Here is a 15,226-nt window from a genome sequence, read left to right on the forward strand (position 1 = left end):
ATTCTACGATAATATTCTCATGGGTCTTGGGGTGCTATTGACCGGCTGGCACCCTCCACCCTCTGATTAACAATTAACTCTTGTTCAACACACATTTTCTTGGTTACAAGCTCTATACATGTCTCTAGTCCCTTAGAGAAGTCTTTCTCTATTACAAACACCAATTCCTCCTCTTCTTCCATGCTCCTTGGATTTGGATATAGATTTACTCCCATTTTAAGTTAATGATACGAATGAGGATGTGATAATAGAATGAGAGAAAGATAAAAAGAATAAAAAGAGTGGAAGAAAGAGAAAAACTTGTAAGAAATGGATTCATATGAAAAAAGAATTTAAAAAAATAAGAAGAGAATTAAAAAATTAAGGTTGAAAAGAAAAAAACCTTTAAAAACACCGCAAAAATTCTAATAGAACAATTTAAAGAGTACGTATTCTTCATACTCCACTAGTTAAGAGATAAATAGATGATGAAAGTTTGAGCTATCATTATTGGAGCATTGCATTTTATTTCTCTGTTGAATTAGGCTTTCTTTCTTTTATTTTCTTTCACTGTGGTATTGAATACCCTTGTTTTTGGATTGATTTCAATTGGATTTTTAATTGTTGTATCTTCATCTTGGAGATTTTTGAAAAATAATCTTGGATTTTCGTCCAGACTTGATGATTCCATAATGAAATATGAACGTGCATGAGATTACATGAGAACTAAGTTCGGAGAGAAAGGAAAACAGAGAGAATGCTTTATGCCCAAACAAATAAGGTGATTACAAGAGTGCATAAGCACTAGTATATATAGAGCACACTAAACTAATTTAGTTTGGTCGATTGGTCATTTCACTTGTCTGCTTAAGTACGTGTCAAAAATTTGAATTTTGCCATGTGCATATAGCAACCTATTGGCCAATGTTCGAATTTCGCCATGTGCATATAGCAACCTATTGGCCAATGACAGACTTAAGGGTGTTTACAGGTCAGGTTGGTTCGAGTTTGGGGTGAAATTAGAATCGAACCAATTGAATTATAATTGATTCGGATTTACATTTTTTTTTGTATCCGAACCAAACTAAATCGATTAAGAACGCATTAGTTCGGATCGGATAATTAGGTACCCGATAACATAAAAATTTATAAAAAAAGTAAAGAAAAAAGGATAAATCGATCCCTGATTTTTTAGTCCGCGAACATTTAAGTCCCTGAGGATTTAAAAATACATTTAAGTCCCTGACCTCTTCAAAATCTGGACATATCGATCCTTGAGTCTAATTTGTTCAATTTTAAAAACTCTCTCACATGTGCATCCGTATCAACCAGGTCAGTACAACGAGAGTCACATTTGATTTTTTCGTTGAGTTTGACAGATCCAAGTGAATATGAGGGATCAATATGTCTAGGTTTTGAAAATATTAGGGACTTAAATGTATTTTCAAATTCTCGAGAACTTAAATATCTGCAGATCAAAAGGTCAATCACCTCTTTGTCCTTTTCTCAAAACTAAATTATAATAACATTTTGTGACACTTTACGTATCTCTGAATGTGAATATCATCAGTCAAGACTAAGCGGTCTTTCAAACTCCTAACCCACGTCAACTTTATGAAGCTTCCTTTACAATCCGTCTTCCTTGGTGCAACTCCAAACTGGTGCAAGCATTCGGCCTCTAAGACCTCAAAACTACTCATGGTCGGTCTTGTAACCGAAAGACCATTTGTTGAAAGACCAAGAATTATCACCACATCTTCCAATGTCACAACATACTCACCAACCGAAAAATGAAATGTGTGAATCTCAAGCCGCCATCTCTCGATTAGAGCATTAATCATTGTTAATTGACATTGGATGACTCCAATATGAAAAACATGATAAAAATCAGTCTCCCATAATAATAATAATAATAATACATATTTTATTTCTAATTAGTATTATTATAATATTTTTACTAAAATCTAATATTATCACTACTATTTTTATTAAATTAAAATATTTGATAATAAAAATTTATATAATTTAGATGTCTAAGATAATTAACAATATAAAATTATGGTTATTTACTTCTTTTATTTTTTGTTTTTTTGGTATTGTTTTTGAATTTTTTTTCTACTGCCTTGCTGGTCCAAAAATGAATGAAAATAAAGAGAGTAGTAAGGTTGGAAAAGCAGCTCTTTCAGGAAAGTAAAGTGTCAAGTGAGAGTGAAAGTGATGGGAGGGAAGGAGGGTGACAATGGAAGCCAAGAAAGCCAACGCTGGGGCGTTGTAGCCTGTACGCACGCCAGGTGAAGTTCAGTACGCAGTCCGATTTGTATACTATTTGATTCTTGTAATCGGACCATCTGATTACTCTTAATTTTTTTTTAATAATTAAAGAAATAAAGTATGATTTTTCATTATTAATTTTATAAACGAGAACAAAAGAAATATAAGTAAAAAAAGTAAAAGATTAGAAATCACATTTTTTTTGCTATTAAGAGAGAGTAATAGATGTGATTCGAATTTCGAATTCAAATTGTTACTCTGCTAGGGTTTTTACAACTCAGTAGAGTATTCATCTTGTGGTCTGATTTTATATTGGACTCAGAGAGTTTATCATCCAAGTTAGTGTCTCTAAAAAGAGGTAATGGAGGACCGTGGTAAGGGTAATATGGATGAAGAAGAAATTATAGTCTTTGGAGAAGAGGAGATAGGAGAAAGTCTCCAGATCTGTTCAAAGAGCCTCGTTGGTAGAATTCTGGCGGATCGAGCTTTTACTGTTGGAACCATTGAAGGAGCTATGAGAGAAATATGGTCTCACCCAAAAGGCTTTAAAGTACAAGAACTAGGAGGTAATTTATTTCAATTTTTCTTTGAAAAAGAAGTCGATGTGCTAAGAATAGAAAGAGGAGGCCCATGGCTGTTTAAAAACTTTATCATTAACCTCACAAGATGGAAGGAAGAAACAGTGGGAGAATACGATGATCTGGTAATAATGCCGATCTGGGTCTAAATGTGGGGAATCCCAGAACATTATAAAACTAAAGAGTTAGGAAGAAAGCTTGGGGGAAGTCTAAGTGAAGTTATGGATGCTGCCATCTTTTCAATGAAAGGCAGGGAGACGCGAATAGTTAAAGTACAGGTGCGGATCGATGTAACAAGGCCATTGAGAAGGGTTTTGAAAATTGGTGGACCAAATAAGAAGGTGCTGGAGATCTCTTTGAAATATGAATGCTTAGGATGCTTCTGTACATATTATGGCTATGTAGGACATGAACGGAGAATGTGCAACAACTACCTGGAGGATACAGTAAAGGATGAAATAAAAGAAGATGGATGGGGAGGTTGGCTGAAGGCGGAGCAAACAGGCTGGCGAGTGGAGGAACAAAAGGAGAATGTTAACCCTAATGCTCAAGGAATGGAGATCAACAAAAGAGAGACCCTGAACCGCCCAACACCAGTAAGCTTGCTGAAGAGCTTTGCTAGCTTGTCAGTGAAGGAAAAATAGGGGCACCAGGGAGAGGAGGTGTGCAGTTCAATAAATGGTAATGGTGAAATAAGTCAGAGAAAAGGGGAGTGTGGCAAGTCGGGTCGGAATTTGGTTCTAAGCTTGCAACTAATCACCTACCAGGCAGCAAAGGAGGTAGAAGAGGAAAATGGGTCTGTAGGAGCGAGAGACAGTAAGAATGGCGAATTGGAGGGTCTGAGAGAAACTGTGAAGTCAGGCTTTCAAATTGGTCAGAGTTTCTCTGCAGATACTAGCAAGAAAAGGTCAATGAAACTAAAGCATATGGCAAGAAAACCTGGTGAAAAATTAACCAAGCATATTGGAGAGAAACAGAGAACGGGGGGGGGGGGGAGGATACAGAGAATGTGAAGAAGCAATGCATCAATGAGGAGAGCTCAAGTTTGAAGGGACAGGGTTCCAACCCTCAAGTGGCACCCAACGAGGGATGAAGCTATTGATGTGGAACTGTCGGGGTTTGGGGAAACCCCTGACAGTTCACAACATACAAGAGATCACTAGATCTCATTCCCTCGAGGTGTTGTTTCTTTTCGAAACCAAAAACAACACTTCGTTTGTGACTGAACAGTGCAACAAGTTGGGGCTTCAAAACGTGAGATGTGTGGAGTCTCAAGGTTTGTCAGGGGGGCTGGTTCTGCATGGAAAGACGAGGTAAAGGTGTCAGTGATAAAGTATGAAAACTTTTACATTCATTGGAGACTGCAAGATTAGAGTAACCAAAAAACATGGGACCTGATGGGGGTTCACCTACATAACGAAGATGGCCAGCGTTCTTTACAATACAGAATCATCCTAGACCAAATAGACTCAGTTGGGGAACATTATTTGGTACTGGGTGATTTCAATGCTATATCTTCACCGGAGGAAAAGGAGGGTGGAAGACCGAAGTCAACAACGTCCATGCAAGGTTTCAACAATTTTATTAATGCCGGAGGTATGGTAGACCTGGGCTTTGAGGGAGACCATTTCACATGGAGCAATAGGCAATTTGGAGGGATGTTAGTTAGAGAACGATTAGACAGATGCTTAACCTCAATCCGATGGTTGGAGGACTATCCAAGAGCTGGGATTATGCATCTAATTGACCAAGGTTCAGATCATAGACCTATCTTGCTAAACTTTGATATAATACAGAGGAAGGCAAGGAGACAGTTTAAATTTCAAGAAAGATGGTGTGAAAATGAAGAAGTAGTGCAAATTTTGAAGGAGTTATGGAAGGAAGAAGCAACGGGTTCTCCGATGTACAAACTGTTCACAAAGTTAAAGAGATGTCGGCACCGAATAGTAAACTGGCAGCAACTAGGCAGGGCTAACTCTTTGAACCAGATCAAGGATTTGCAGAGGATAATTGAGGATGAAAAGGGCAAACATGACCAGGCAGATGGAACTTTTTTCAGAATTTTAGAAGAGGAGTTTACTGAAGCGTACCTCAGCGAAGAAAGATATTGGAAAGAAAAATCAAGGGTGCAATGGCTAAAATGGGGGAGGGGGGATGATCAGAATACCAGATTTTTTCATTCAAAAACAAAAATCAGAAATAGGAACAACAAAATTCAGAAATTGGAAGATGAAAATGGAGTAGCAAGCTTTGAAGCAAAGGGTATTAGTCAAATAGCCCAAAATTACTTTGAAAAGTTGTTTACAACAATTATCCCACCTAACCCAACGGAGATAATCTCAACGATGAGAAGAAAGGTTACAGCTAGAAATAACTGGTTTCTTACTAGACCAGTCTCAGAAAAGGAAATTAAAAGAGCTGTTTTCTCTATTAACCCGTTTTCAGCTCCGGAGGATGATGGTTATACGGCAAAATTTTACCAATTTTTCTGGGACACCATCAAAGAGGATGTTCTAAGGGCAGTTCGCAACTTCTTTAGGGGAGAAAAAATACTTAAAGCTTTTAACCACACTCATATTTGCCTCATACCAAAGATTAATAATGCAACTACTATGGCTCAAGTGAGACCTATAAGCTTGAGTACAGTTTTTTATAAGATTATTTCAAAAATGCTTATTCAATTCCTCATGAATAAAATTGTTAGTGAAAATCAAAGTGCGTTTATCAAAGGAAGGTTAATAAATGATAATGTACTTATAGCACATGAGTTTATGCATTTTCTGAAGAATAAGAGATTTGGGGATTGGGACATGGCTTTGAAATTAGACATGAGTAAGGCATACGACAGGGTAGAGTGGAGTTTTTTATGGAGGATTATGCAACAGCTTGAATTTTGTGATCGATGGATTAATTGGCTCAAAGAGTGTGTGTCTACTGTTTCATATTCTGTTACTGTGGATGGTCAACCTAGAGGTTTCTTTCGACCTACTAGAGGGCTCAGACAAGGAGACCCTCTTTCCCCATACCTATTTATTCTTTGTGCAGAGGGGTTATCCCATCTGCTCCACAGAGGAGAACAGAATAATGGGCTAACTGGCCTTAAATTAAACAGTCATTGCCCTACCATTAGCCATTTATTCTTTGCTGATAACTCTATCATATTCAGTAAAGCTAATCCTCAGTCTTGCCAGAGTATTATGCAGATATTACAGTTATATGGACTTATTAGTGGTCAAGAGACTAACCTGAATAAATTGGCCGTGTTCTTCAGCCGAAATACACCACAGTATAACAGAGACGAGCTTGTGAATATTCTTCAGGTCCCCAATGTTGATGCTCAAGATAAATATCTAGGGTTGCCGACCACTGTCTAGAAATAAAAAAAAATCAACATTCAAATTTGTCAAGAAAAAGGTTAGCAAAAAACTGCAGCAATGGAAGAGAACTTTGCTATCAGTTAGTGGTAAAAAAGTTTTAATTAAATCAATTGGCTTGACAATCCCAATTTATACATTTGGCTGTTTCAAGCTTCCTGAGATTTTTGTGGACGAGATTCAGAGTTTGTTGACACTCTTTTGGTGGGGACAAAAGCAGGGGAAAAGGAAGATACAATGGATAAAGTGGGACACTTTATGTCGACCAAAAGGATACGAGAGATTGGGGTTCAAGGACCTCAAGGCTTTTAATTTGGCTATGCTTGGCAAACAACGATGGCGTTTAATCACTAGACCTCAATCAATGGTTACAAAGGTGTTTAAGAGTAAGTATTTCAGACACACTTCCTTCCTAAAAGCTGACACATGGCACAATCCATCATGGGCTTGGAGGAGTTTACTAGAAGGTAAAAAAAGTCTAGAAAAAGGTGTTATATGGCAAGTTAGAAGACAGTTTATGATTAGAATTTGGGAGGATCATTGGGTTGAAAATTAGGGACTGCTATCACATATGCAAGACCAACAAATTAACCCCAATTTAATTTGGGTAGCTCAACTCATCACAGAATCTGGGAATTAGAACACTGAATTAATTAATAATAATTTTCAGCCAAAAATTGCACATGCCATCATACAAACACAGATTCATTCAGGGGAAGACAAGATCAAATGGAATAAGGAAAAAAAAGAGACTTACACTGTGAAATCAGGATATGAGGTGGGGTTCCTTTTCTTCCGTGCCCCAATTGAAATGATGCCAGCACACTTTTGGAATAAGCGAATTTGGTCAGCACTCTGGGACCTCAAGTGCCCAATGAAGATGAAGGTTCTACTATGGAAAGCTTTGCACAGAGGCCTCCCTATTAGAAAAAGGTTAAATGCAAGGATTCCAGCCATAATCAGCACATGCCCACGGTGTAACCAACATGAAGAAACAGTCAACCACTGTTTACTTACCTGTATTCACTCAAGACAGGTTTGGAATCTAGCTCAAATTTCAGCAGCTGACCCGAAAGAAGAAGACAACAATAATCTATTTTGCAAATGGTGGAAGACAATACTTGACAGAACAAACGGCGATAGCCACCAAAAGAAACGAAGAAGTTTGGTAGCGTGTTTGATTTGGAGCATATGGACTAGCCGTAACAAATGAATTTTTGAAGGCAAAGTATTGACACCAGAAGAGATTTGGAAGGTAGCTGAATATTCAATTGAAGAATTATTGCAAAAAAATTTTTGGACCCTAATTTCTCACTTAGTTCTTACTCTTTCCTATTTGAGTTTCAATTGTAATTGAAAAGCCATCCCTCTTTTGTTATTGACGGTTAGATTTTAGATGTTTATATTTCTTTCCTTTATTTAAATAAAATGCATCTATTGTCTTGGATTTTTTTTCGCTCAAATTTTTTTAACAATTAAAAGTATCTTGTTCCCGGATAAAAACCACAAAAAAAAAAAGCAGAATTATTTAGAAAAAAACAAATCTCCGAAGAAGTTAAAAATTAAGCGCACAATTCACAATTGGGTTGGAACTTGGAAGGAAGCAAAATCAAATGGAGAAAGTCGAACAGCCACCACAAAACTGGAGCGAAGCCGCGGAGGACCTCGCCGCCGCCGGAGACACCGACGGCGCCATCGCTTTCATCGAATCGGTGATCTCAAATCTTGAGCTCCAAACCCTAAAAGACCCTTCCGATTCCATCGTCACGCAGCTCCAATTGGCCTCCGCTCTCACCGAATTGGCCACACTTTACTCATCCAAGGGTTTCTCCCTCAAAGCCGATGAACTTAGAACCCGCGCTTCTCTCATCAAACAAACGCAACAAAAGTACCTTCTTTTTTTCTTTCCTCTTCCGTTTGAAATGCAACACTTAAATTAGGAATTTCTAAACAAAATGTCCCCCCCCCCTCTTCCATTTTCAGTGAGACGCGAGTTGGGAAAGAGTACGAGGGGGAAAGGATTGCACCGACTAATCTTGCTTCTTCTTCTTCTTCTTCTTCTTCTTCTTCGTCTTGCAAAGATTCTAACTTTAACGGGGATTTGGATCGTGGTAAAGTAGCGTAAATTTTCCTGCAAAAATTGGTTGCAATGTGCCTATGTTAATCGGAATTAGTTCTTTTTATTTATTTATTTATTTATTTTTTATCTTCTGAAGGGCTTAATGAGAAGCATGCGGAATTGCCTGCTGAGACTTCCCCTCACAATGATTCTTCAGACGATGGTATGTTTTCAATTTTCATTATCTTGGATAACAATTGTTTGTTTATATATTTGTTCTTGGTTAAGTTGCTTAATTTTAGATTTAGAATCAAGTTAGGTGTAGCATCACAGTCATAATCCACTCAATGACTTAAGGGTGGAAGCTTAACTTCCTTAATTTTTAACTTTAGAGACAATCTCACCTTAAAGAAGATGTTTCTATTTATGATTGTGCATTTGTACATTTAAATATTATTCCCAATCCAAATATTGCATTTGCAAACAGTTGATGGAGACGATTGTGATATTGGCCTATAATTGTAACGTTAAGAGAAAAGTGCATTGTGCTGTCATAGTGACACGAGAGCTGGTGAGAGGGAAAATAGTGTTGTGTTTGTGAACTAGAAAATTGAAGGGAAGCCAAAGAGTGAACTGGTAATTCTTTGTTTGGTTGGCAAAAATTAAAGTGAAGACAAAAGGGAGGGAGGCACCAAAAAGAATGGAAGAGGTAGAATGAAACAGCATGTGGGTGACACTCAATAAAGAAAGAACAGTTGGGTAGGTGAACAGTGTCATAACAGAAGCAAAAATGAATTTATAGGGAAAACACTAACATGCTTTTATTAATATGTAGGTCAATGTTGAGATTGTGATAACCTTAAACTCTGTAGAAGTTAGAGGTTAGAGACCATGTACGCATTAACTGAATCCTTAAATCTCATTATGATAGTGAATTTTGTTATTCTTCTCATTGATGGATGTAGGCATTTGGGAATACCATGCAGTTATTGTTAGTTTTTCCTGATGGGTTTATTTTCTTGGGGGAGGGAGGGACCAAATATATCTCTTCTAATAGATATTTCTTTTTGTTATGTCATTGACTTCCTTTCCTGTAGAAGCTGATCATATTATATGTTAAATTAATGATGTTTGTTATTGAAATCGTGCAATTTGAATGATATTATGAAATGTCACAGATTGGGAAGCAATGGCAGATCGAGAGCCTGATGAGTTACTGCCCACAGTATCCTCAGATTGTATAGTTGGAGTATCAAATCTTAAGTTGGAGAACTCTAAGAGTCCAGCCCCAAAGCGGCGTGGAAGAGGAACATTTTCTTATGAAAAACATGAACTTTATAGTGATCAATTACGTGATAGCTCAGTCGACGATGTTGAGGATGAAGGGAGTCACTGTAGTTCAGAAGATAAAAAAGTTGTACAGAACGGTAAGTAATGACCCCTGACATTTCAATTGAACTGTAATAACTGGTTATGTGCTTAGTGTAAGATCTGCGTTTTCTTGTATCAAATCTAATTGTATGTGGTGCAGCTAGGAGGTTATGAATTCTCATAATATATCAGATCAAAGATTCATTTTCATTTAAAAGATAATTTATCCATTGTGCTAGGTTTTCTATACATAAGGCAGTGTGTTGGAAGAGATTGGATTTTAACTATTGTTTTTTCAAATTCAGCAAAATACGGGACTGCACATGTTCTTGTTTTGGCTGACTTTCCACCAAGTACAAGGACAATCGAACTGGAGAGGCTTTTTGAGGACTTCAAAGATCGTGGATTTGTGATTCGCTGGGTTAATGATACAGTTGCTCTTGCAGTATTCCAAACACCTTCAGTTGGTAATTTCATAGTTTCCTGACTCTAGTATTATTTCTTACTATAAGCAGTACCATCATAAAATTTTCATGCATCAATATTTAAGAATAAGATACCCTGGAATCAACACCACCTTCCATTCTTGTGAACAATTTTTCCTGTTTCTACTCTCTCCCCCGCCCCTCCATGTTTGATCTCTAGTTTGATTTCTTGGCAACTTATATGAAACATTTTGTATTGCAGCACTTGAGGCTCGAAAAAGTATTCGTTGTCCATTCAATGTAAGGATACTTAGTGAAGATGATACACTCCTTGGTTCAATTAAAACTAAAGGTAATTGCTCCATTTGCACTTTTGTAGTTTAAGTGGATTTTCACTTCCAATCGAAGAAAATAATAAATAACTATTAGACTGTGTTAAAACAGGCAGTCAGGCAGCATTAGATTGTCAACTAGTCGTGAAAATTTTTTCTTGACTGTCATTCAATCAAAATCATTCAATTATTATGAGCACTTGTTCCTCAATTAGGGGTAAGATGAATTATCCTTGTCTTGATATCATGGTTTTCTTGTTTCCTTGTTTCAGACTTGGAACCACCACGGCAACGACCAAAAACATCTGCCCAAGCAGCACAGCGGCTGATTGCTCATGGCATGGGATTAAAGTTACCGTCGGTAGGATCTGGGTCCAGAGAACACAGAAAGCAAGAGGATGCCAGGAGGGACCGCATTGTTACCAGGCAAAAGTTGAGGGACGAGGCTTGGGGAGATGACTAGTATCTTCCACATAATGGAAAAATGGCCATTGTTTTGTACAACCTGGTTTTTTTTTTTTTGGTTGTCTACGGTATCTTCCAATCCGACAGGTCAAGGACTAATCCATTGCGGATTGGAGCTCCATTTAAGGATCTGCCGCTGGCCAATGGGTTACTGCACGCACAAAACGGGATTCGAACCCCCGACACTTGCTTAAGCGGACGAGTAAGCTGACCACTCGACCTGGTTCCTTGATAAACTATTTTTTTCACTACAGAATGGGCTTGCGCCTTTGTTTGTGGTGCCTGTTTAGATATCTATTATTGATTGATAAATAAAATATTTATAAATAAAAAAAATTCTAGACTTTTCTTCAATTTTTCATCGCAAATATTTATTTTAAGAAGAGCAACAAACACCTTATAACCTATAAGAGTGGCGTAACAATTTTTCATCCCAAATATTTCCTTTTGTTAAGCTAAAAAAGAAGAGTGAATAAGTTTTATGGTTTGAGTTTATCTCAAAGTTTCTCAAGGTAATTAACTCCATTTTCCAGCTTAGATAATTTTATTTTTAATAATATTAGGTGTCTATTAAAATTAGTTATTAAAATGAATTATTAATATAAAATATATATTAAAAATAAGTTAAATATACATATTTATATATAAAATATATAGTGATTGATTTTTATAGTTAATTTTAGTATACAAATAACATTTTTGCTCATGCGCAATGAATGTGTTGGGGGCATTGATTTTATTAGTCTAAAGATGAATAATTGAAGAGTCTATATATGAATAAAATGAATGAATACATATTAGTAGATAGTTTCTGATACAGGGAAGCCAATAGATTGAGAAAGTGTAGTGTGGTATTAATATTAAGTAGGTGTATTAGTAAGCAATTCACAATATAGAAGTATGAGTATAAAGAAATTGAAGAATAAAAATTCCTAGTCTTAGGAAGCAGCCAGCAACTAGTAACCTGAGACAAAAATAAAGGGTGTACTGAAAAATTAACCTGAGACAAAAATAAAGAGTGTACTGAAAAATTGAGAAGAATTAGAAAATGGATAGAATAGGGGAAGAGAGAATAGCTACAGAAAAGGAGAATTCATACCACAATTCACTAATGATCATAATCCTCTAACCACTTGCTATTTGTTTTCTCCCTAGTGCTCTTCCTGCTGCCTAGAATAGGTGGACCAACTGCCACCTGTCCATGGTTTGTTACAACCCTTCCTTCCAACCGTGCTTGACTTTTGTTTATGTACTCCTTGCTTTTATTTATATACTCCTCATTTGCTGTATTCGTATCATTATCCTCCCCATCAGCAACAACCTTGTCCTCAAGGTTGAATTCCGGAAACAACTTGTGAAAGTGATGAACATCTTCCCATGTTGTCTCTGTCAAGTTGCCCTGTCCCCATTGCATCTGACATTGTGGCACTAGTTTATCACCCCTCATAATAGAATGTGGAGAAAGTATCCTGGAAGACTCTAACACTGGCCCCACATTAGTAGTGGTCAATGGGAGAGGGAAGTATTGGGAAGTACCCTCTCTCCGAAATCGTTTGAGAGCTGAAACATGGAAGACATTATGGATACGCGCTTCTGGAGGTAACTCCACTCTATAGGCTACATCACTGAGTTTTTTGCTGATCGGAAAAGGACCAAAATAACGCAACCCCAGCTTCTGATGTTTACACAGTGCCACGGAATGCTGGCGATACGGCTGTAACTTCACAAGCACCAAATTGCCCTCTTGAAATTCAATTTGTCGGCGATGTTTATCAGTAACATGTTTCATATACTGCTGGGAGCGTTCCAAATTAAACTTCAGCTGATCGAGTAAGTGATCACGGTCTTGAAGCCACTCTTGCAAGAAAGAATTATCAGTACTAGAGAGTTCATAACGAGCCAAAGTAGGAGGGTCCCTGCCATAAAGAGCTTTGAAGGGAGTCATCTTGATATTGCTGTGCCACGAGGAGTTATACCAAAACTCAGCCCACGGCAAAAACTCCAGCCAACGCTTAGGATTCTCGAAACAAAAACAACGTAAATACATCTCCAGGGTTCGATTACAAACTTTACTCTGGCCATCAGTTTGGGGATGATAAGCTGAGCTCAATGCTAATTTAGTACCTTGGATACTAAAGAGGTGCTGCCAAAATTTGCTGATAAATACCCAATCTCTATCCGATACAATAGATTTTGGGAAATCATGCAACTTAACCACATTGTTGATAAAAGTTCCTGCAACTATCCTGTTATTAAAATCTTGTTTCAAGGGAAGAAAATGGGCGTACTTAGTCAAACGATCGACAACCACCATGATAACTGAATAGCCAGATGAAACTGGCAGAGATACAATGAAATCCATTGCAATATCTTCCCATACCTGTGAAGGGATAGGTAATGGTTTGAGCAAATCGGCTGGTGCCTTATTTTCTACCTTTGCTTGTTGACAAATGCAGTAAGATAAGACATACTGCCTGATATCCTTTTGCATATGAGGCCAATAGAAAATGGAACAAATGCATTCCACAGTCTTAGCAATTCCCGCATGACCACCAATCACACTATCGTGGTATTCATGGAGGATTTGCCTAATTAAAGTGTTTTTTGGAAGGTACCACTAATCGGTTCTTCCACAACAAGAGGCCATTTTGACAAGAGTAATTCAAATCCTCAACCGAATTGGAGTTGCACTTTGCCAATAATACTCGAAGATCCTCATCCGCCACCAATTCTGCACGAAGTTGGTCTAGCCACTCTACTCTTGGCGCCGACCAAGCCCCAAAGAAGCTGCGAGAGAGTGCATCCGCTGCAACATTTTCAGTCCCAGCCTTGTAATGGATTTCAAAATCAAACCTGAGCAATTTATGAAGCCATTTATGTTGCTCTGGTGTATGAAGATCTTGTTCTAAGAGCGCTTTCAAGCTTTGGTGATCAGTGCGCAAAATAAATCTTTTGCCTAGCAAGTAATGGCGAAACTTAGCTAAGGCCTCAGTGATGGCGTAAAACTCTCTGATGTAAGCGGATTGCTTCTGTAAAGTAGGAGGTAGTTTCTTGGAAAAATAAGCAATGGGATGTTTTTGTTGAATTAAAACAGCCCCAACACCAGTACCTGAAGCGTCTGTCTCCACTTCAAAAGGAATACTAAAATTGGGCAATGCCAAGACTGGTTTGGTGCATATAGCATGCTGCAGCTGTCGAAAGGCTTGAGTAGCTTGCTCCGACCAATTAAATGAGTCTTTCTTAAGTAAATCAGTGAGAGGAGCTGCTAATGAGGCATACCCTTTAATAAATCGTCGATAATAACCACTAAGGCCTAAAAACCCCCGAAGTTGCTTTACGCTTGCAGGTTGAGGCGATTCCAGAATTGCCTGAACCTTAGCCGTTTCCATGTGAATCCCACCGCCCCTGATGTATGTCCCAAATAATCAACTTCCGGGGAGCCAAAAAGACATTTAGAAAGTTTAGCAAATAGAGACTCTTGCTGCAGCAGTTTTAAGACTAGTTCCAAATGCTCTAAATGTAAGTTGAAACCACTACTATAGACAAGTATATCATAAAAAAAAACTAGTACAAATTTGCGCAAGTAAGGCTTGAATATATCATTCATAAGGCTCTGAAAAGTAGCAGGGGCATTGGTAAGGCCGAAGGGCATCACTAACCATTCATACAACCATTGATGCGTGCGAAACGCTGTCTTAAAGCGGTCCTCAGGTTTGACTAAGATTTGGTGGTAACCCGAGCGAAGATCCAGTTTCGAAAAAATAGTAGCCCCAAAGAGTTCATCCAACAACTCATCAACGGTAGGAATGGGAAAGCAATCTTTGACTGTGATTGCATTTAGTGCCCGATAATCAGAGCAAAAACGCCAAGTGCCATCCTTTTTCTTGATCAAAAGAATAGGAGAGGAAAAAGGGCTTTTGCTGGGTTGAATTATCCCCTCTTGCAGCATCTCAGACACCATTGTTTCAATTTGTGCTTTCAAGTTGTGAGAGAAACGATAAGGACGGGATTTAACTGGTGCAGCCCCTTCAATTAAAGGAATGCCATGATCTTGGGAACGTCGGGGAGGAAGACCCGAAGGCTGCTAAAAAATAACAGCATATTTCTGCATCAAACTAACCAAGGCAGGGTGAAGAGCTTCTGGTAACTGCAAGGGTGGCTTGACAATCCCATCCAATTGCTGAAGTTCAAGAGTAAACACTGCAGCCACTGCATCGGTGCTTACCAACCTTCGTATATGATGAAATTGAGCTTGAGATGAAGGTGGACTCTTATAACCCTGCACAGTGACAAATTTCCCTTTATGCCAGAAGCGAAGAAATGAAGAATTGTAGTCTACAATATGAGCCTTCAATGTTTGTAACCAAGTTGA

The 15,226-nt window shown here is 38.0% G+C and overlaps 1 protein-coding gene across 1 annotated transcript; it reads left to right on the forward strand.

Moving 5' to 3' along the window:
* Nucleotides 1–7,703: 7,703 nt before the first annotated feature.
* LOC107632588 (coiled-coil protein) lies at nt 7,704–11,208 on the forward strand. Its single transcript, XM_088507433.1, has 7 exons — nt 7,704–8,090; nt 8,186–8,313; nt 8,419–8,484; nt 9,440–9,688; nt 9,938–10,099; nt 10,320–10,409; nt 10,662–11,208. Exons 1-7 carry the CDS (start codon nt 7,816–7,818, stop codon nt 10,850–10,852), a joined length of 1,161 nt encoding a protein of 386 aa, XP_088363559.1. The 5' UTR covers nt 7,704–7,815; the 3' UTR covers nt 10,853–11,208.
* Nucleotides 11,209–15,226: the final 4,018 nt, after the last annotated feature.

This window comes from Arachis ipaensis, chromosome B3, assembly GCF_059453495.1.
Source record: "Arachis ipaensis isolate K30076 ecotype BB chromosome B3, ASM5945349v1, whole genome shotgun sequence".
NCBI classification, from domain to species: domain Eukaryota; kingdom Viridiplantae; phylum Streptophyta; class Magnoliopsida; order Fabales; family Fabaceae; genus Arachis; species Arachis ipaensis.